This window comes from Mastacembelus armatus, chromosome 22, assembly GCF_900324485.2.
Source record: "Mastacembelus armatus chromosome 22, fMasArm1.2, whole genome shotgun sequence".
NCBI classification, from domain to species: domain Eukaryota; kingdom Metazoa; phylum Chordata; class Actinopteri; order Synbranchiformes; family Mastacembelidae; genus Mastacembelus; species Mastacembelus armatus.
Genome location: NC_046654.1, coordinates 15,339,965 through 15,357,289, shown reverse-complemented (window position 1 = coordinate 15,357,289; position 17,325 = coordinate 15,339,965). Strand labels below are relative to the sequence as shown.

Genomic DNA, 17,325 nt, shown 5'->3' with positions numbered 1-17,325 from the left:
AGAGTTTATTAAACACCACAACCACAAAAGTGACCCATGATTTTACCTTTAAAGCACATATTAGGGTAACAGTGCTAATATCATTTAGCATGAAGTTACAGCGCTGATGATGGCACTCACAAAAATACAACACAAAGTAGTCTTTTAACGGGCACCGAAGGGCGAAGAGAAAAGTGTAAAGTACAATTGTGCCAATAAAACGTATTATTGTGTTTAATTAATTAATAATGAATGGGTTCTTTGACGATCGATAGTGTAATTTAGAGTTGTAAACAATTTGTACAGTCCAATTAAGTCGTCCTCAGTATAAAATGCATTTGCTTTGTTCCTGTCAAAAGCCACTGATTTCAGAAGAGCTGTGATAATGAACAAGGATGTAATGGTATTCATTGACGTATAGGCCCACAGATTAAAATCAGCATGTGCACGGAGCATTGCTTAAGTGTTATGGAGCTCTCTTGGAAGAGAAGTAATCAGCTTTTCAAACTTTATTTGGTCAAAATCACATTAGAAATCACCATCAACCCCAGCAAACAAGGCTGTTATATAATCTTGTGTGGATTTCCTCATTTCTTCTTGTATTTCTGCTTTATCTTCCACTCTGCTCTCTTATTTTTCTCTGTTCTCACTCTCACAGTGACTCATGCATCACCCTACAGCTCCTTTTCGGCTGTCAGATTTTCTACAGTTTCACTGTGACTCTAATCCAATTCAGAACCAAATCCCAAAACACTCAACCCTGTAGGCTGCCCTTCTCAATGACCCCCTTCACCATTACCATTTACCCAGAATTCTGTGGGATTGTGTATGTTTTCCATTTTGCCCATGACACAGTTGGCTTGAAATATTTCTAAAAATATGGTCGGGCTTGAAGGAGTAAAAAGACCCTTATTCCAGTACTGTATGTGTGCAACTGAGGTCGGCCCAGTTCAGGCTATCAGAGACAGAGTCACATGCCAGTCATGTGCTGACTTTGAGCCTTTAAAGGTTTTTGCATAATGGTAGGAAGTGGTGACGTGTTGTCCACCAGGGCACCAATCAAAGGCTTTCAGTCATCTGAAGTACAAACATTTTTACTTCTAACTTTTCATGAAAAATGACAAATTGAACACAAGCAGCATGATAATGTCTAGCTAAAATGATGGAAATCACTTTTATTTGATTTGTACTCAGTTTAGCTCATGTCCCATCCACTAACAACCCCATGTTAGCGGATGGGACATGAGCTATGAGTTATAGAACAACCAGTCACCAGCAGGGAATGGACTTACAGTTCACCAACTTTTTTCACATTATATAGCCATTTATTCATTGTTAATATAAAATATTAATAGATTAGAAGAAGTATTGGACAGTTTTATATTATGGTCTAATCAGTGCTGATCAGTTAGAGTATAAATTTGGTATCTCTTCAGTGCTACATGAAACCCTTATTTATTTCTTTGTGTTTCTTAAATTTGGGACCGCATGTCCCATGAACTGGCATCTCCTGTTCTAATCCTTACTCATGTTGGAAGTGATTTCGTCCCCATCTGCCTTAGACTCCTTCCACCAAATGCCATTGCCAGAAAGTCTGAAAAGGCTTTTGCTGTGTTTTGCCTGAAAAACAAGCTGTTAATCTTTGGCTAATTCTGACCAGGTGCTGTGCAGTACTAAACAAAATAGGTGCTGCAGAAGCTACAAGTCTTTCAGCAATGACCTCATATGACTGCATTCAGTCCTACCAGTATTTGAAGTGATAGCTATAGTTTTGTTATGTGCCCGCCACTGTCAAACTGCCTTTGTTGGGTATATGTTTCTCTATTATCTTTTATTATCTGAGACCACATTCTGGCTTATAAACAGATACTTGAAGCATCACACACTGTTACATTAGAAGCTGTCAGCCTTTATCAGCTGCCCTTTCAGTCGGTCTGTGGAAGTAGAAGCGTGTCATAAAGGCAAATCACTAAAAACCCAAGGAAAGAAAGCAGAGGACAGTGGGCTCCGTGTGCCAAATATGGATTTAGACATTAAACGCACTGCTGGTCTTCAGCAGAATCAAAGCTGTGTCATTTCCAAGATTATGCGCTCATACAAGCAGTGAAATAATATTTTAATCCACAGATATAGAGTCTTTAAGCAAGAGTCATTATTTTATCTCTGTTTGTATTGTGAAATCTGAGTCTGGACAGATTTTGTACTTGTATGTATTTACAGTTCAGTTCATGTTATTTTCTCAGAGAAGCCGTTTCGTCCCGTAAACTTCAAGATGCAAGAGTTTGCTTTATGCGATATGAGCTTAAATAACTCACAAGGCTGAACAGAGCCGTGTTAAGACTGCATGCTGCCTGACACGCAACTCTACAGCAGATCACCAGACCAGTTCCCCACCGCAGCAACACACAACTGGACTGTAATTATTAAACAGAGAGCTAGGGAGCAACAAAGGCTGATGGGTAGAGGCAGAGTGATAAATGCACAAAGACAGAAGCAGGCTTGTGCAGGGATAATAAGGTAGAGAGACAGAGATAGTTACCAGAGCACCAGATGGATGGGCAACAAGACAGGCTGACAAATAGCAAGGCGGTCAGAATGACAGCTTGGAAACACCTTAAACTAGGCTCCGCTATACCAGTGAATCTGAATTTCCATGAATGTATTCAATCTGTGTTCTCTGAATGTGAGGACTAAAGGTATATGGAAAAAATATCAGCCTCCTTACTCTATTTCTTCCTTTTTTCATTAATGTGATTGGCAGACTACATAGAGCGGATTGGTAGTATGGGTTTGTAGTTGCTGTGGCAACGGTCTGCTCTTTGTTAAAGGCTACATTCCTGGCATCTGATGTGTCTGCGCTGTGATCGATAAAAAAGCCAGCCTGCAGGGACTGATGAACGGACTGGGGCTTTTGCCAGGCCAGGCAGGACCGGCAAGAGAAAAGGAGTTAGGTGGAAGATGTGTGAACAGGAGGACAGAGAGATCAAACAGCGATAGAAAGAAGAGTGAAAGAGGATGGAGATGGAGATGCGAGCGGTGCAGCTGCTGAGCCGGGCGGAGGGGTGAGTGCTGTGGGAAAGTGTGTGTGTGTGCGCGCTCTGCGGCTTCTTCTGCCTCATCTCGGCTTTTTTCTGAATGTCACTCACTTCACTATCAAAGTAAGGTACGTGTCTGTCTGTGTGCTCATCATTGGCTTACCTTGGCAGGATTTTGCTTTGCAGTGATTGACAGAGCTCGGCAAGCAGTCAAAAGGCTTTTTAAAGCCTCCTTTCATACTTCTAGCATTTTTCTTTGCCTTTATGAACGTGTATTCAAATTTCCACTGCTCACAGATGTGTCTTACATTTTTGCACACCTTTCTGACAAAGATAGCTATGAGCAGAATGCAGATACTACTGGTAATGAGGCAATTATGGTCAGTCTCTGGCTATACAACCATCTGTCATTTCAACAACCTGTGGCTGCTGGGGTTTTTCTGTCAAGGTCTGTGTCTTTCTGAGCTGTGGTGAGGTATGGCTCTCAGAGAACATAATGTTTTACAGTTTTACCCTGCGTCCTTTCCCTCGTTACCCCATCATTATCTCTTCTTTCGATAAACCCTCCTGTGTGGTGCCTGGGAATTGGAGCCACATTTCACAGAGTAAATGAAAAAATTGTAAAAGAACTGAAAGCAAAGCAACACACACTCTCTCTCTCTTGTATACTATAATACTCTACAACCTGCAAAGGTGACCCTAATGTGCTTCAAAGTTAGTTTAATTTTGTTTTTTGGATTTCCCATGTAAGGTGCACTTATCCTGTTATGTAAAGCAGAAAATCCTACCATAAGGACACTTTTTTTCCCTTCTTATCAGAGACAATCACTGTGACTGCAGCAATGTTACACTACCATATGGTGTAGACTGGGATTTAGTCTGCAAGTAATATGCAAACATTAAACATCCACTGGATTTAGCATGGGATTAGACTTAACTGGTTGTTGTGGAAAAGACAGGTCATTACAGGAACAAAAGCAAAACAAATATATGGAATACAAAGATGCAGTAATTTGCAATAACAAGCGATAAAGCAACGAGACAAATAGAAACTGCTGTGAGGATTATGTTAATGTATTCATCTGTTCCGATTCGCATTGCCTGTGGTTGTTACTGGGTTTCTTATGGATTTTCAAATTAAATATGTATTTTCCATGAAAAAAAAAAAAAGGTATTTAAAAACGGCATCTTATGACTATATAACTGTAAAATGAAACAATAAGCTAATGACATTATACAGATGTTTTTCCATTCATCTGACTGTGTAATGTATGTGCTGGCAAACACGGCTGTAAACTCTCTGTGTTTGCTTCTATAGGTGAATACAATTTTTCATTTTATTTGCTCATGAGGTTGTGTCTTAGATTGAACAAACACTTAAGATATTCCATTCGCTACACCACTCCCCCACATGCACACACTGTCATCTGTGACATCGCCACACACACACACACACACTCATACACACATGCAGGAGCCACACATCCACACAGGCATTTAGCCTCACTGCATTCATTTCTTGCCACTGGCCTGAAACATCTTCCATCCTCATAAAACATCTCCAGTTAGCCTGCAACCTTTTGTGCTAACACTGTGATGAACGTTCACATTTTTTCTGCTGCTGATATTTCTCTTGCTGCGTCTTGCCCTGCTGTGAGTTTAATTCTATTTTATCCACCTTGCCAGGGAAAGGGACAGTTCATTATGGGAGAAAAGACTTGGCAGCTTAAGCAGACATAAAGTGTAAAGGGTTGAAAATGTAAGGAGGCGGGAGGCACAAACAGGTGAAGACAGCCTGAGATGAGTTGACTGTGGGATATTCTAACTTATTTCTTTTTCATCTGTTGTGCCTTACAGGGCTTGTCCGTGATGCTTCTCTGTATGGACAAGAAGCCGTGCCATGACAGAGGGCAACGTGGGTAAAAGAGACATGCGACACCCATCCCCGCACCACTGCCACCTCTTCCTGGGCGGGGCCTTGCTGCTTCTCCTGGTTAGCTCAGCTCTGAGCTGCCCCGCCCGTTGTGAGTGCTCTGCCCAAAGCAAGTCGGTTAGTTGTCACCGCAAGCGCCTGCCCACCGTCCCTGAAGGCATCCCCATTGAGACTCGTGTCCTGGACCTCAGTAAGAACAAGCTACGCATCATCACGCCAGATAACTTCTCTTCATTCCAGCAACTGGAGGACCTGGACCTTAGCGACAACCTCATCACCGTAGTTGAACCTGGCTCATTTCGTTCCCAGCTTGCTCTCCGTTCACTCAACTTCTGCAGCAACTTGCTTCAGCTGGTTCCTGCTGGTGTGCTGACAGGCCTGACCAACCTCACCCGCCTTGACCTCAGCCACAACCGACTGGTGGTTCTCCTGGATCATGCCTTCCAAGATCTGCGCAGGCTGACATCCTTTGAGGTGGGTGATAACGAGCTGGTTTTCATCTCTCAACGGGCCTTTACAGGATTACTTGGACTGCAAAGTCTGACCCTGGAACGTTCCAATCTAACCGTGGTCCCTACTGATGCTTTGGCACATCTGCACAGTCTAGTTGAACTGCGCATGCGCTACCTGAGCATCAGTTTTCTAAAGCCTTTCTCATTTAAGAGGTTATCTCGTCTCCGCCGACTAGAGCTTGATTACTGGCCCTGGCTGGACACTTTGCCTCCTCTCTCACTGCACGGCCTCAACCTCACAACGTTGTTCATAACCAACACTAACCTGTCTGCCTTCCCCAGTGCAGCACTACGCAACCTGCCCTACCTCACACATCTCAACTTGTCCTATTGCCGCATCCAGCACATCCATCAGGGAGAGCTGGGCCAATTCCCACACCTCCTGGAGCTTCGCCTTCAAGGGGCCCAGCTGTTTTCCATCGAGCCTTTTGCATTTGCAGGCCTCAAATCTTTGCAGCTACTGGATGTGTCACAGAACCGCCTGGACTCTCTGGAGAGGGGAGTGTTTGCATCACCAGACAGCCTCCAGAGGCTTTGTCTGGGTGGAAATCCATTAGTGTGCGACTGCAGATTGCTTTGGCTGCTCAATAGCCACAAGCCCCCCTCTCTGCAGATTCTGGATGTCCAGCCTGAGTGCACTGCACCCGAGCACCTCCTGGGGAAAAATCTCCGTGACCTCAAGGAGCCGCTGGTCTCCAGGTACATGACCTGCACCAAACCACGGATTGGACCCAACACGACACAGCTGCTGATGACTGATGAGGGTCAGCCAGCCCGCCTGAGCTGCATGGCAGAGGGAGCACCTCGGCCCTCTGTGGTGTGGATTACACCTCACAGACGCTACATCACAGCGAAGAGCAGTGGTAGAGTGGAAGTCCGAGCAGATGGTACCCTGGAGATCAAGGCAGCAGAGCTACATGACAGCGGGGTGTACTTGTGTATTGCTAGTAACCCTGCTGGCAATGCTAGTCTGTCAGCTTCTTTAGCTGTGAAGAGCCTGGGCATTGGGGACAGACCTCACTATAGTAACAGAAGCTCAAACAATCTAACAGACTCTAACAGCACATGGGGGAATGGTACAGTACTGTACAACATGACAGTCCCTATAGATATTAAGACTATCATTATATCTACAGCCATGGGCTGCCTGTCCTTCCTAGGTGTGGTTGTCTTCTGCTTCTTGCTTCTGTTCGCCTGGAGCCGAGGGAAAGGACGCCATAAGAGCAGCTTTGATATTGAATATGTCCCTCGCAAATCCAATGGGGCAGCGTCAGAGGCGACAGAAACAAGTGGCCCCCGACGGGTCAACATGAAAATGATCTGAAAACGATGCAGAGTGACGTTCATGTTAATAACGTCAAAAACACGGTGCACACATATCAGTTAAAAAAAAAAAGTTTTTTTCTAAGACACAGTGGATTTGTGACAAAAGAAGGTGATGTGCTATTATAGTGGGTGTCGATATGACAGTGATCTCGTTATAAAGTGGACATGTGAATATAAAAGTGATATATGAAACCGTGGACGTGTTTATATGAAATAATGTTCTCATACAGTACACTGAATATAATACTATAACCAACATATCAATATGGCAGTGATATAGTGCTGCACTAGGCATGTGTTTTAGTGGTGATGTGATGAGTAATGATGTTGTCCACTCACCGTGACATCAAGGTGAAGGAGGGAGCTACTGGGAGTGACAGGGGGTCATCTTCGCGTGGCAGTAGAGCTACCATCACTGCAACATGTCAGGACTAAATTGTCTGATATTCATCTTAGCTGCAGTATGAAAGGGTGTTCATGTGTGCGCGAGTGTGTGCGTGTATGTGCGTGTGCATCGGTGTGCGCATGTTGCATTAGTGTGTTTCTTTGTGCATGTGCACGCATTGCCTTTGTTGTGGGATGGAACAATTAAACCGAATGATAGGGTCCAAAGCATTTTTACATGCCTGTGTTCTTGTTTGGTCATTGTAACAACAGTATTGTCACTGTTGAGTATAACAGAGGACTATCTATGTTTGTATGCAAAATCACATTTATTATAATCAAGAAAAATGCTGCATAAATTTTGAAATAGGTCAGTATCCACCTTGGAATGACTTCAGTATTGGAGGGGATTTTTCTAAACACAAGGAAATGTTAAAAAACACACAGTAGTTACAATGTGAAGCCAGAGCTTTGTCTTTAATATAAAGCTCACTTTCGAGCAGCACTACACACCTTTCTGAGAAATAGCAGTGGTCAGTGGCGTTATTACTCTGGAAAAGCTTCCAGTTATAGAGATGGCATGTTAAACCCATTTTATAAGATAATAAATCATGGGCGGATTTTCCTGCCAGACAAATCCCTTGATGTGATATAAAAGAGTTGGTGACCGGACACAGTGGAAAAGATTTACTGTCCGGTGCCCTGTTTGGGACAAGACAGAGTTGAGCCACATAGATTTATGGGTCAAATTTTTCCCCTCTCTCATTTTTCTTTGATCGCACCACTCCAAGCTAGTGTGTCCAGGTTCTTCTCTGAGGCACCGAGGGGTTCTGGGTATTTAATAGATGGCATTTTGAAAGTTGTAGTGGAATCTTGTATTGTTTTTTTTTTTTTTTTTTTTTTGTTGAAAATGTTTTCAGTGTTTAGAAAAAATAAAAAAAAGGGCAATTCTTTGTAATGCAGGGATGTGGGTGTTAAATTGTGTGATCCTGTTGTGATAAAATGTTTAAGGTTGTATAATTGTTTTCATATGACAAATTTATGGGTATATTTTCAAATTGAAATAAATCTTAATCATACCCCTAAGATTGGAGTTCCAGTTTAGAGTTTGTTTTGTGACTTTTCGTGGACCTGAACAGTTTTAGATCTATTATATATTATAGTATTATTATGATATTTATTTTGCATTCTTATTATGACCACAATATTTAAAGATTACCTAATGTAAATCATTACATTTATGTTCTTTCACTGAGTATTGCATTATTACAGGCTTGACTCTACCAAAATTGTCCAGAATTTTATTTATTACTATATATTTGTCATAAAATACAGCAGTAAACACTATTGCACGCTTACTAAGTATTGAGTTTATAGCCTTTTCCCTCTTATGTTTAGTATAGTATTAGGAGAATTTTCTATACAAGGTATTTGAATATTTTATTTATTTTTGCAAGATTTTTGACAGCATGATCTGTGTCCTGTCCAGAAGGGTAAAAGGGATTATTAAAACAGGAAGTGATTTATCTACCCACTAATGTTACAGGTGGCACTAGTCAAGGTTCAATGCTATATTCATAACACATCTAAATCAGGAGCCCTGTACATGGTGGTAATATACTGTGACACTATATAGTGCTTGGGCATTATAGTGCCACTCTACACGTTAAAAATTAGCCGCTGGTGTCAACACCACAGGGCTTCAAGGCCAAATAGAGTCATGGTGCCACTGCCTATGTAGCTTCTGTAATTCAGTGCAGTCTGTCAGTGAACATTTCTGTCATTGCTCTTCCAGAAAAGAATTATCCTAAGGTTTGCTTTTCATTTTCATTTCTCAGATAAATCACCTGCACAAGAGCCATTGCTATAGGGAATTAAAACATTACCAAGTTTAATAATGGTAAAACAAGTATTATTTTGTGAGTGCAAAATAAAAGACAACTACTTTGTGGCAGAATGGGTGTTTACATCATGTTGTCTACAAACAATCAGAAAGTGTTTCACTATCTGCATAGATACTTAATTAATCCAGGAAAGTGAATGATCAAAAAATGATGTGTCATGTGTAGACATGTGATTTGTAGCTGAGAAAGGCTGGATCTTTAGCCAATAGTGTAGTAAACCGTATAAACAGCAGAGTAATGAATAATGTTTGAATAATGTTTTCATATTTATGGAACATTTCTGCTATCAATAAGCTGTCTTTACTTTCCTCTATAAAAATAATCAAAAACAATCTAGAAATAAGTTCAAGATGTGCTATCATGGAAACCACCAAAAAGAAAAAGCTATGAAATGAATTACGGTGGTGGTGGGGGCCATCCTGTAAAATTACAAATATCCTATCTCTGCTGTCTTTTTAGTTATTTAGATGTTTTTGAAATATACACCAAAATATCAGTCAGTTTTAAGGTGGTACGCAAGTACATTACACTCAAACGTCAAATCATACATTAGAAAGCGTTCACATAAGTGCTCCTCCCCGCCTGGTGCTTCACTGAGTGCATTTGTAACTTCTGTCGCTGGAGTTTACATTATAAGTGGATGATGAGCAAAGCAGGATGCAGGAATCTCTGCAGCACACGACATTCCTCCACACTTCTCACAAGTGCACCTTCGATATTCAAAACTAGTTTTCCTGAAAAATGCATTTACTTGATGTGATAAGTACCATTTCTCTCTTACATCTGTGCAGCTTCTTTCCCACACAGTGCATGTCTCGTAGTTTTGGCTGAATTGGCTGAATTTTCTCACAGCAACAGAGTCATGCCATTGCTGACTAGTTCTGGTTGGTGTATTCATATAGATATCCATATGTATATGCATGAGGTTGCACACCCTGAAATCTGACTGTGCATCACGTGTCCATGTGGTCCAGATGGAAATTGGAAAACTGTGACTCTGCTCATGTTTTTGCTGTTCACACTTAACAGAAAACATCAAAACTGGGACACATGATTCAATTGCATTTGGGACACTTCAAACTGCAAAGTGTATGCAGCCTAAATAGCCTGTGGGCAAGCGTAACATGCAACATTACAGTACATGACCTGACATCCAGTGAAGCTAAAAACCTACACAACCTTCATCCAAGCCACATGCCTCACTGTAAACAGTTTTCAGCAGCTGCCTTCCTCACCGCTTCAACTAAAAATCAGATAAAAGGAAATGCTACCCTGACATCCTGCGCTACCTGAAAGCTTCTCTTTCAGACAACACACAATGCTATCAGGTTAATGGTAAAACCAATTTCAGTTTGTGTTCATATGTGCTTCAGTGGCTGAATGAAGACAAGATCACAACCTCTCCAGTAGGCTTTTATTATTTTCACTGCAGTTTCCTTCTTACCAAGACAGTGCTGTAAACACTGAGGAGCAAAAATAATTAATCTATTACTACACTTTCCTCCATTCATATCTCTCATAGATGGAGGGTTTCCGAATCCTACCTATTTAAGAAGCTGAGCTCATATAAGAGGTTAACGTGCAATTTAAATTATAATGTCAAAGATTCCCCAGCTCAGTGATCTAGCAAAGAAACACCGTGTTATTAGCGTTGTTTTGTGCCTATGATGAAAACCTGAATTATCATTTTCTGCAGTAAATATACAACAGCAGTGCTTGAAGTGAATAAACACTTAAGGAGTGTGTGGTGGTACTCAAGTAGAGGTGTTCACACTTTGGGCCAGGCACCCCTAAATGAATAATTTCACACATCATAAAGGATGTTCATAAAGAATCTGTCACAACCACGCAGCTGCATCAAAGGGCATGAATCAAAGTGAATCACAGACTATGAGGCTGAGTGCAGTGCATCAGCGTTATGTTTAGATTGGTTGTTAAAAAGGAGCCTCATCACACTAGAAATCCAGGTTTCCAGTGGTGGATGAGCCATTTTAATGTGGGATCTCTGACCGGCTGGCCAGGGACTAAAATGAAAAGAATCTGCCCAGTGCCGATAGGGAGTTTCGCAGTGGGGGTTATAAGTTCATCCACTCTCATGAGAGCATCTTTCTTCCACAGCCAACCTTAATTCAGTATTTTTCAAAAACTGAGCTGATGAGAACTGACAGGTTTTACTATATATTACTTTTACTTTACTTTTCTTTAAACTTTGTTTCTAACAGAGCTCATGAGGTCTCTGTTCAACAGCAAAAAAACAATATAATATAAAACCTATAAACACACACACAGTCATGTTTCACTATAGTTGTGAAGACACTTACTGACATAATGCATTCCCTTACCCTCAACTTAGCCATCACAACTAAATGCCTGGCCTCAACCTTTACCCTAACTCTAACCTAAACCTAATTCTAACCTTAACAATAAAACCAAGACCTTAACTCTCCAAAAATCTATTGAAGCTGTGAGGACCACCCAAAAGGTCTATACAATCCAAAATGTCCTCACAAGAATGATATCAGAGTAAATTGTGTCTACACAACTACAAAAAGACGTGTACACACACACACACACACAAACACACACACACACACACACACACACACACACACAACACAGGTCATTTCAGGGGACATTACGCTGACTTAAATTTATTTCCTTGTGACTTATCCCAACCTTAATGATAATAAGTATTTGCATAACCCTAACCTTAACCCAAGTCATCATTCTAAAATTCAATGATTTACACCATGGGTGACCCACATTCATTGAAGCCACTGTTCTGTTTGTTTTCCAACTTTCCCTGCCCTGCTCACTGCTGATCAGGTGATAGGAGCAGGGGTTGCTCGCCCCGACTTACATGATGGGTACCACAATCTGGTCCCCACAAAGAAGGCAAAATCCCCACAATGTAAGTGTGTAAACAGAATTCAGTCCTCACAATATGAGTAATTCCATGCATGCATGCACAAACATTCACAATATTACCAGCAGTTCTTCATTCTGGATGGCAACGAGGCAGAGCTCATTTTAACGTAGGTCATACTGTTTGCAGACATATAACCTGCACATATGTTTTCTCCCAGCAGCACATCAGATGGGTACCCCAGCATCTCCTAACATTTTGCTTCAGATACACTTTTTGGGGCTTTACACAGCAGCCTCATACTGTCACTACAGGCCACAGTGAGACATACTAGAAATCAGTACAATTTGTAAAATAATTTTTCATCACTCATATAGTGAAAAGAATTAGAATCATAAATGAAATGTTATATAACACTTGTGGCTAAAACACGTTTTACAGTTGTTGATTGTAAAGCTGTGCTGACCTAGCCTGACTAAGGGTATACACCTATAATTCACAAACCTGTTTAGTTTGCCATATCTTTAGTTACACCCGCTAGTAAAACACAGGTACTGCTGACTCCCACAAACTTCCTCTCACAGGCTTTTATTTTGGTACACTACTGCCTTCCACTTCCGGTCCCTGTTCGTGTTTTACCTTTACCACTCATTACCCTCACCTGCTTCCCATTTGTATAATGAACTAGCCAGTATTTAGGTCAGCAGCCAAGGATCACTTGGTGACAGATTGTGGTGATAGAAGCGTCTCTCGGGACTCTCCAGCGGTCGTTCCGTCTGCTTTTCCTGTGTTTCCCCTGTCTACTCACCTGCTTTTTCCCCTGTCTGACCTGCTTTAGTCGCCTTTTTCACCGTGTTGTAGTTGTTTGCAGTTACCTCTCTAGTGTAATTTCACAAGTCAGTTATGTTATCCACAGTGTAATGCTTGGCTACATAAACCAGCCATCATACCTACCACTATACTCAGCTGTGTCACCTGCCTTAGTTCTTATTAGTTCTTTACCTGTGCCTGTCATCCCCAGTGTTTCTGTCTAATTATTGTTACTGTATAATTATTTCTCATTGCTAGACATTACATTAGTGTGTCCATGTTTACCTGCCTCTGTCCTTACATCCCGCTGGTCTGAACTCCAGTTACTGTCATTAAAGCACCGTTCGCTTTCCACTGTAGCCTCCTCTCTGCTCGGTCTGGCTTCTTAACTTACAAATAGACTTGAATATCATAGAGCAAGAACCCAGTGGAACAAACAGCAAGAAAAGGACAGTGTTCTTTATTAGAAAGCTTTTAAATGTTCAGCAGTTACATTATACCAAAGGTCTGTACTTTATTACCTCATAATGTTTTTTTACAAAGTGATCCCAGCTTCATTTTCTTCGTTGCCCACCATTACATATTGCTTTTGACTCAGTTAAACAGATCATAATCCTGTTTCCGCCCTCCGAAATTGTATCTGAGCCACTTAGTTCACGTATTCGATGGTTATTTCCCACCTTTCTTGTAAGTGAGTCAGAGCTTGCTGTGTTCTTGCTTTCAATATGTCACAGGGCATAGTCACTTGAATCAGCACATTTCTTGTCTTCAAATAAAGGCCCATGTTTGTCTCTAACTGACTCAACCCACACGGTGCAGTGATCAAGCCATGCTCCACTGACGTCGGTGAAGCTATTATCAGGCAAGAAAGAACCAATCAACCAAAGACTTATAAACCATTTTCTTCCAAACAGTACTGAGGTTATTTCACAACAGATTTCCTATGCGGTGTTATCACTAACATCCCATAATTCATGGCACCAATCAGGATTTAAATTTGAATTAAACAAAGCTCTTGACAAAGTAATTTTTAAATGATGGGAAAATACTTCACATTTGATGCCAAGTTTTCAGATGCTTTAAAAATGTGAATTCCATTTTTTTTTTGTCTCATTATATTCAGGTTAAAATAATAGTAATAATAAAAAAGGTATTATCATAAGCTAAATATTATTCATAGAAAATGTTATAAACATAAATTAGATAATCCATACATGTCTTGTCAAATGTTTGAATGGGGAGGTGCTGCACTGCTTAGAGCTATAATGATTTAGGATATAGCTATGGTCCCTGTGGGTAAATTAGTTCCCAAGGGAAATAGGATCAAATCTCATGTGACATGACAAGTACAATCCCACATTTTAATCTAGAGTTCGCTCAACATCAGACTTATTGTATATTAACAAAAACCCGAAGCATTTGTCCTTTCAATAAAGAGGTGTGCTGTCCTATACCCTGTCCTATATATGCTACCTTATCAAGTCTAACCAAACATGATAAGCTTCTGATTGTTTTCTGACTGTCCCTGCCTTTCATATATTACCAGTCATTATCACTGCTACATTTCACCGTCTGGTTCCTCCAGACGTGTGTGCTGTTTTGATGCATGCCTCACAATAACCCGAATCAATAAAAAATATTGGAGTTTGGTGCAGTGGTTCTTCCCAGTGTCCTGGGGCTGGCCGATGATGTACAGACAATAATGAAAGGTCAGTCGCTAATGGAGCTGGCCTGCAGAGATGGCAAGTTCATGCCACCCAGGGACCCAGAAGGCCCTCAGAGAGTAGCTGCAGAAGTGTAATGTTATAGGCTGTTGGTGCTGGTGGAGTAACTTTGTAATGGAACCTGGTGTTGTGCAGCCACATAGCTGAACTAATTCTCCTCAGACCATCCATCACCAGAGGGGTATTTACAGTACATCACTGCAGACACAGTGGGTACATTAATCACTCTTCTCATCGCTCCTGATGAAAATGATAAGAAATTAAACACTCCCATTAGTGACTTATCAGTTCACACACCATTGAGGTAATAACATCACAAAAAAAACTTTCTTTACTTCTCTGTTTTAAGTGGCATTTTGAAAAACAAGGTGCATATTCAGACCAGAAGTAATCACTTAATGATGTAAAATCTTAGTCAAGAAAACAGATGGAGCCCGAGATTTATAATTGTGTTTACAGCTCGGGAATGGAAGTGTTTTCTGAGGCACCCACAGATATATTTCTGCATCAGAGGATAACAGAAGGAAGCGAGTACCATGTGTCTAAATCTCATGAAGAGGATGAAAAATTCTCATGGTTTTTATATGACTTTAGAAAGAAGCAATGCAACACACATTGGCTCAATTTAATACACTTAAGGATTTTGCTACTACTAGTTACTTGGACTGGTGTGCCAGGTACTTGGTGGCTGAGAGTTGCCATCTAAGGTAGAGAGCATTGCTGTGTGACTGGGATGTTTTTCCTTCACATTTTCTCTCAACTGAAAATGTGTATAAAACAGGTGGATGGAAACACCTTGTGACATTAGTTCAGCTGTTTTCTTCTTCCGTGGAGATTTAATTACGCTTCACGCCGGAGAGCAGGGCATTTCATTTTGATTGTCAGTGATGGCAAAACTGCACTCGCCATCACCTCCCCCATTTAACCCCGCTCTGGTTGAAGTCGAGCACCACTCATCTCATCTCTGTGGATCTGCCCCCATTAAAACACGGCTTGTGGCAAATGTCAGCGAGAGGTGCGGTGTGAAAGATGAGAGCAATAACAGAAAAGAAGCGCATCACATTGCATCAGTAGTCAACCCCCGGGGTGTGGATTGAAGTGATATGTTGTCCAGAGCTCTGGGGCAGTGTGACGTAGTTTTACAGACTTTACCCCTGAGTTGGATTAGCCTCAGCTGGGAACTTATGAAGATGCCCTCCCTTCAGAGCATCACATCTGTACAAAAATAAAAAATAAAAAATTACAGCTTCTTGCCTGCAGGCAGGCGGCCCGATTTGTGCTGAGGCCCTGGAGAATTACAGTCACGTTAGAGTTGTCCCCTGGGCTTTACTTACAACCCCAATGAACATGAGTTTTAAAGTTATTTTCAAGGATAAAGTATGGAGAGAAATATGTCATTTACATATTGGTAAATGTTATCAATACATGTTAATTCATCTTTTACTACTGCGCTGCAGTTAGCCAGCAAGTGAGATGACTGATTATAAATGATTAATTTGTGAGTTACGACTCCCTGCCCCGTTTCCTTCTGCAGATACTAAATCACAGCAGAAGAAAAGTAAAGCTAGGTGCTGATTAATTCAAACATTAATTCTCCTTACAACAAGCCTCCCAGTCAGCTTTAAATAGGCCCATTGTTCAATTGAAATTCACTCTCACAAGCCACAGTCGTCTATTCATGGCAGCGTTCTTGCCAGTGAGTCACCAATTAATTTGGTCTGTTCTGGAGGGCTGACCAATGGCAGTTACTTTTACACCAATCACATGTATTACAAGTCTGTTTGAACATGTAATCCTGCAGCCTGCTTAGACTTTACGTCTTGCACTAATATAAAAAAATGTGCCATTTGTGGGGGATACATCAATTTTAAGAGCAATTCAAGCTCATTTGTAGTGCAACAAATGCCTTGTTCTAATTGCATGTATTGGCCCAAGAAGGACCCTTGCATGTCAGCCTGCAGTCAAAGTGATGAGGCAGACGTCAAAGCCTTTAGTGGATGAAGAGGTCACAGCCATGCTCCGAGGGTCAGCAGAGCTAATTTGGCAGAATAAGTGATGGGAACTTGAGGGGGTGAATGTAATTATCAACAGAATGAAAAGCATAAGCAGACAAATAATGTAGCTACTGATGAAAGTTAGAGGTTTTTTTTTTTTTTTTAAACTACCTGAAGTTAAAACCAAATGTAAGTTGCTGCATAGTTTTTGGCTCATTACCACACAGCACAGGCACCCTGAGGATCACTGGTGCATCGGAGTTTGTTGCAGGGATGAGTGTGCTGCCCTTCTGTCAGATAATTTGTGGACAAAATGACAACTGTGATGACAATGGAAAACTTTGTCTGCCTGCTGAATTAAATGTTGAGTTAAAATACTGCTGTGGATAGAGGCTACATGGATCACCTGCTCCTAAATATATACCTTCCTGTCTCAGCAGGTACAGGTGTCGCTTGAAGCATGTGTGGAGAGAGAAGCAGCCTGAATAATCATTATAGCCTGCTCAGCTTTTTTTTCTCAAAAAGAGAGCGATAACCAGAAGAAGTGCCTGCGTTGCATGTTTCATATTGTCTGGTTGATTGTTTGATCCGGGATAAAAGACTCACGGGAAACCCAGACGGCTGTCTCTGCTTGGCTTGCTTCCAAAGACTGACACTGCTTGGAAACGTCTGGGAGTCCCTTGATGTCTTGGCGGTGTATAGGGAGGATGTCTAGAGGAATTTAAATCAGGAGAAATAAGAGTGGGGTTGACATGCAACAGGGTCTGAAGGCAAGGGGGTAATGAGAGCAACAGGGCATAAATGAACCCCCAAAGACACATCTCAACACACAAATAAATTTCAAGTTCATGCAAGTCA

General features: G+C 41.3%; 1 protein-coding gene across 1 annotated transcript; it reads left to right on the top strand.

Moving 5' to 3' along the window:
* The first annotated feature begins 4,914 nt into the window (after nucleotides 1-4,914).
* Nucleotides 4,915-6,783, top strand: lingo2b (leucine rich repeat and Ig domain containing 2b). Its single transcript, XM_026293546.1, has one exon. It carries the CDS (start codon nucleotides 4,915-4,917, stop codon nucleotides 6,781-6,783), a length of 1,869 nt encoding a protein of 622 aa, XP_026149331.1.
* Nucleotides 6,784-17,325: the final 10,542 nt, after the last annotated feature.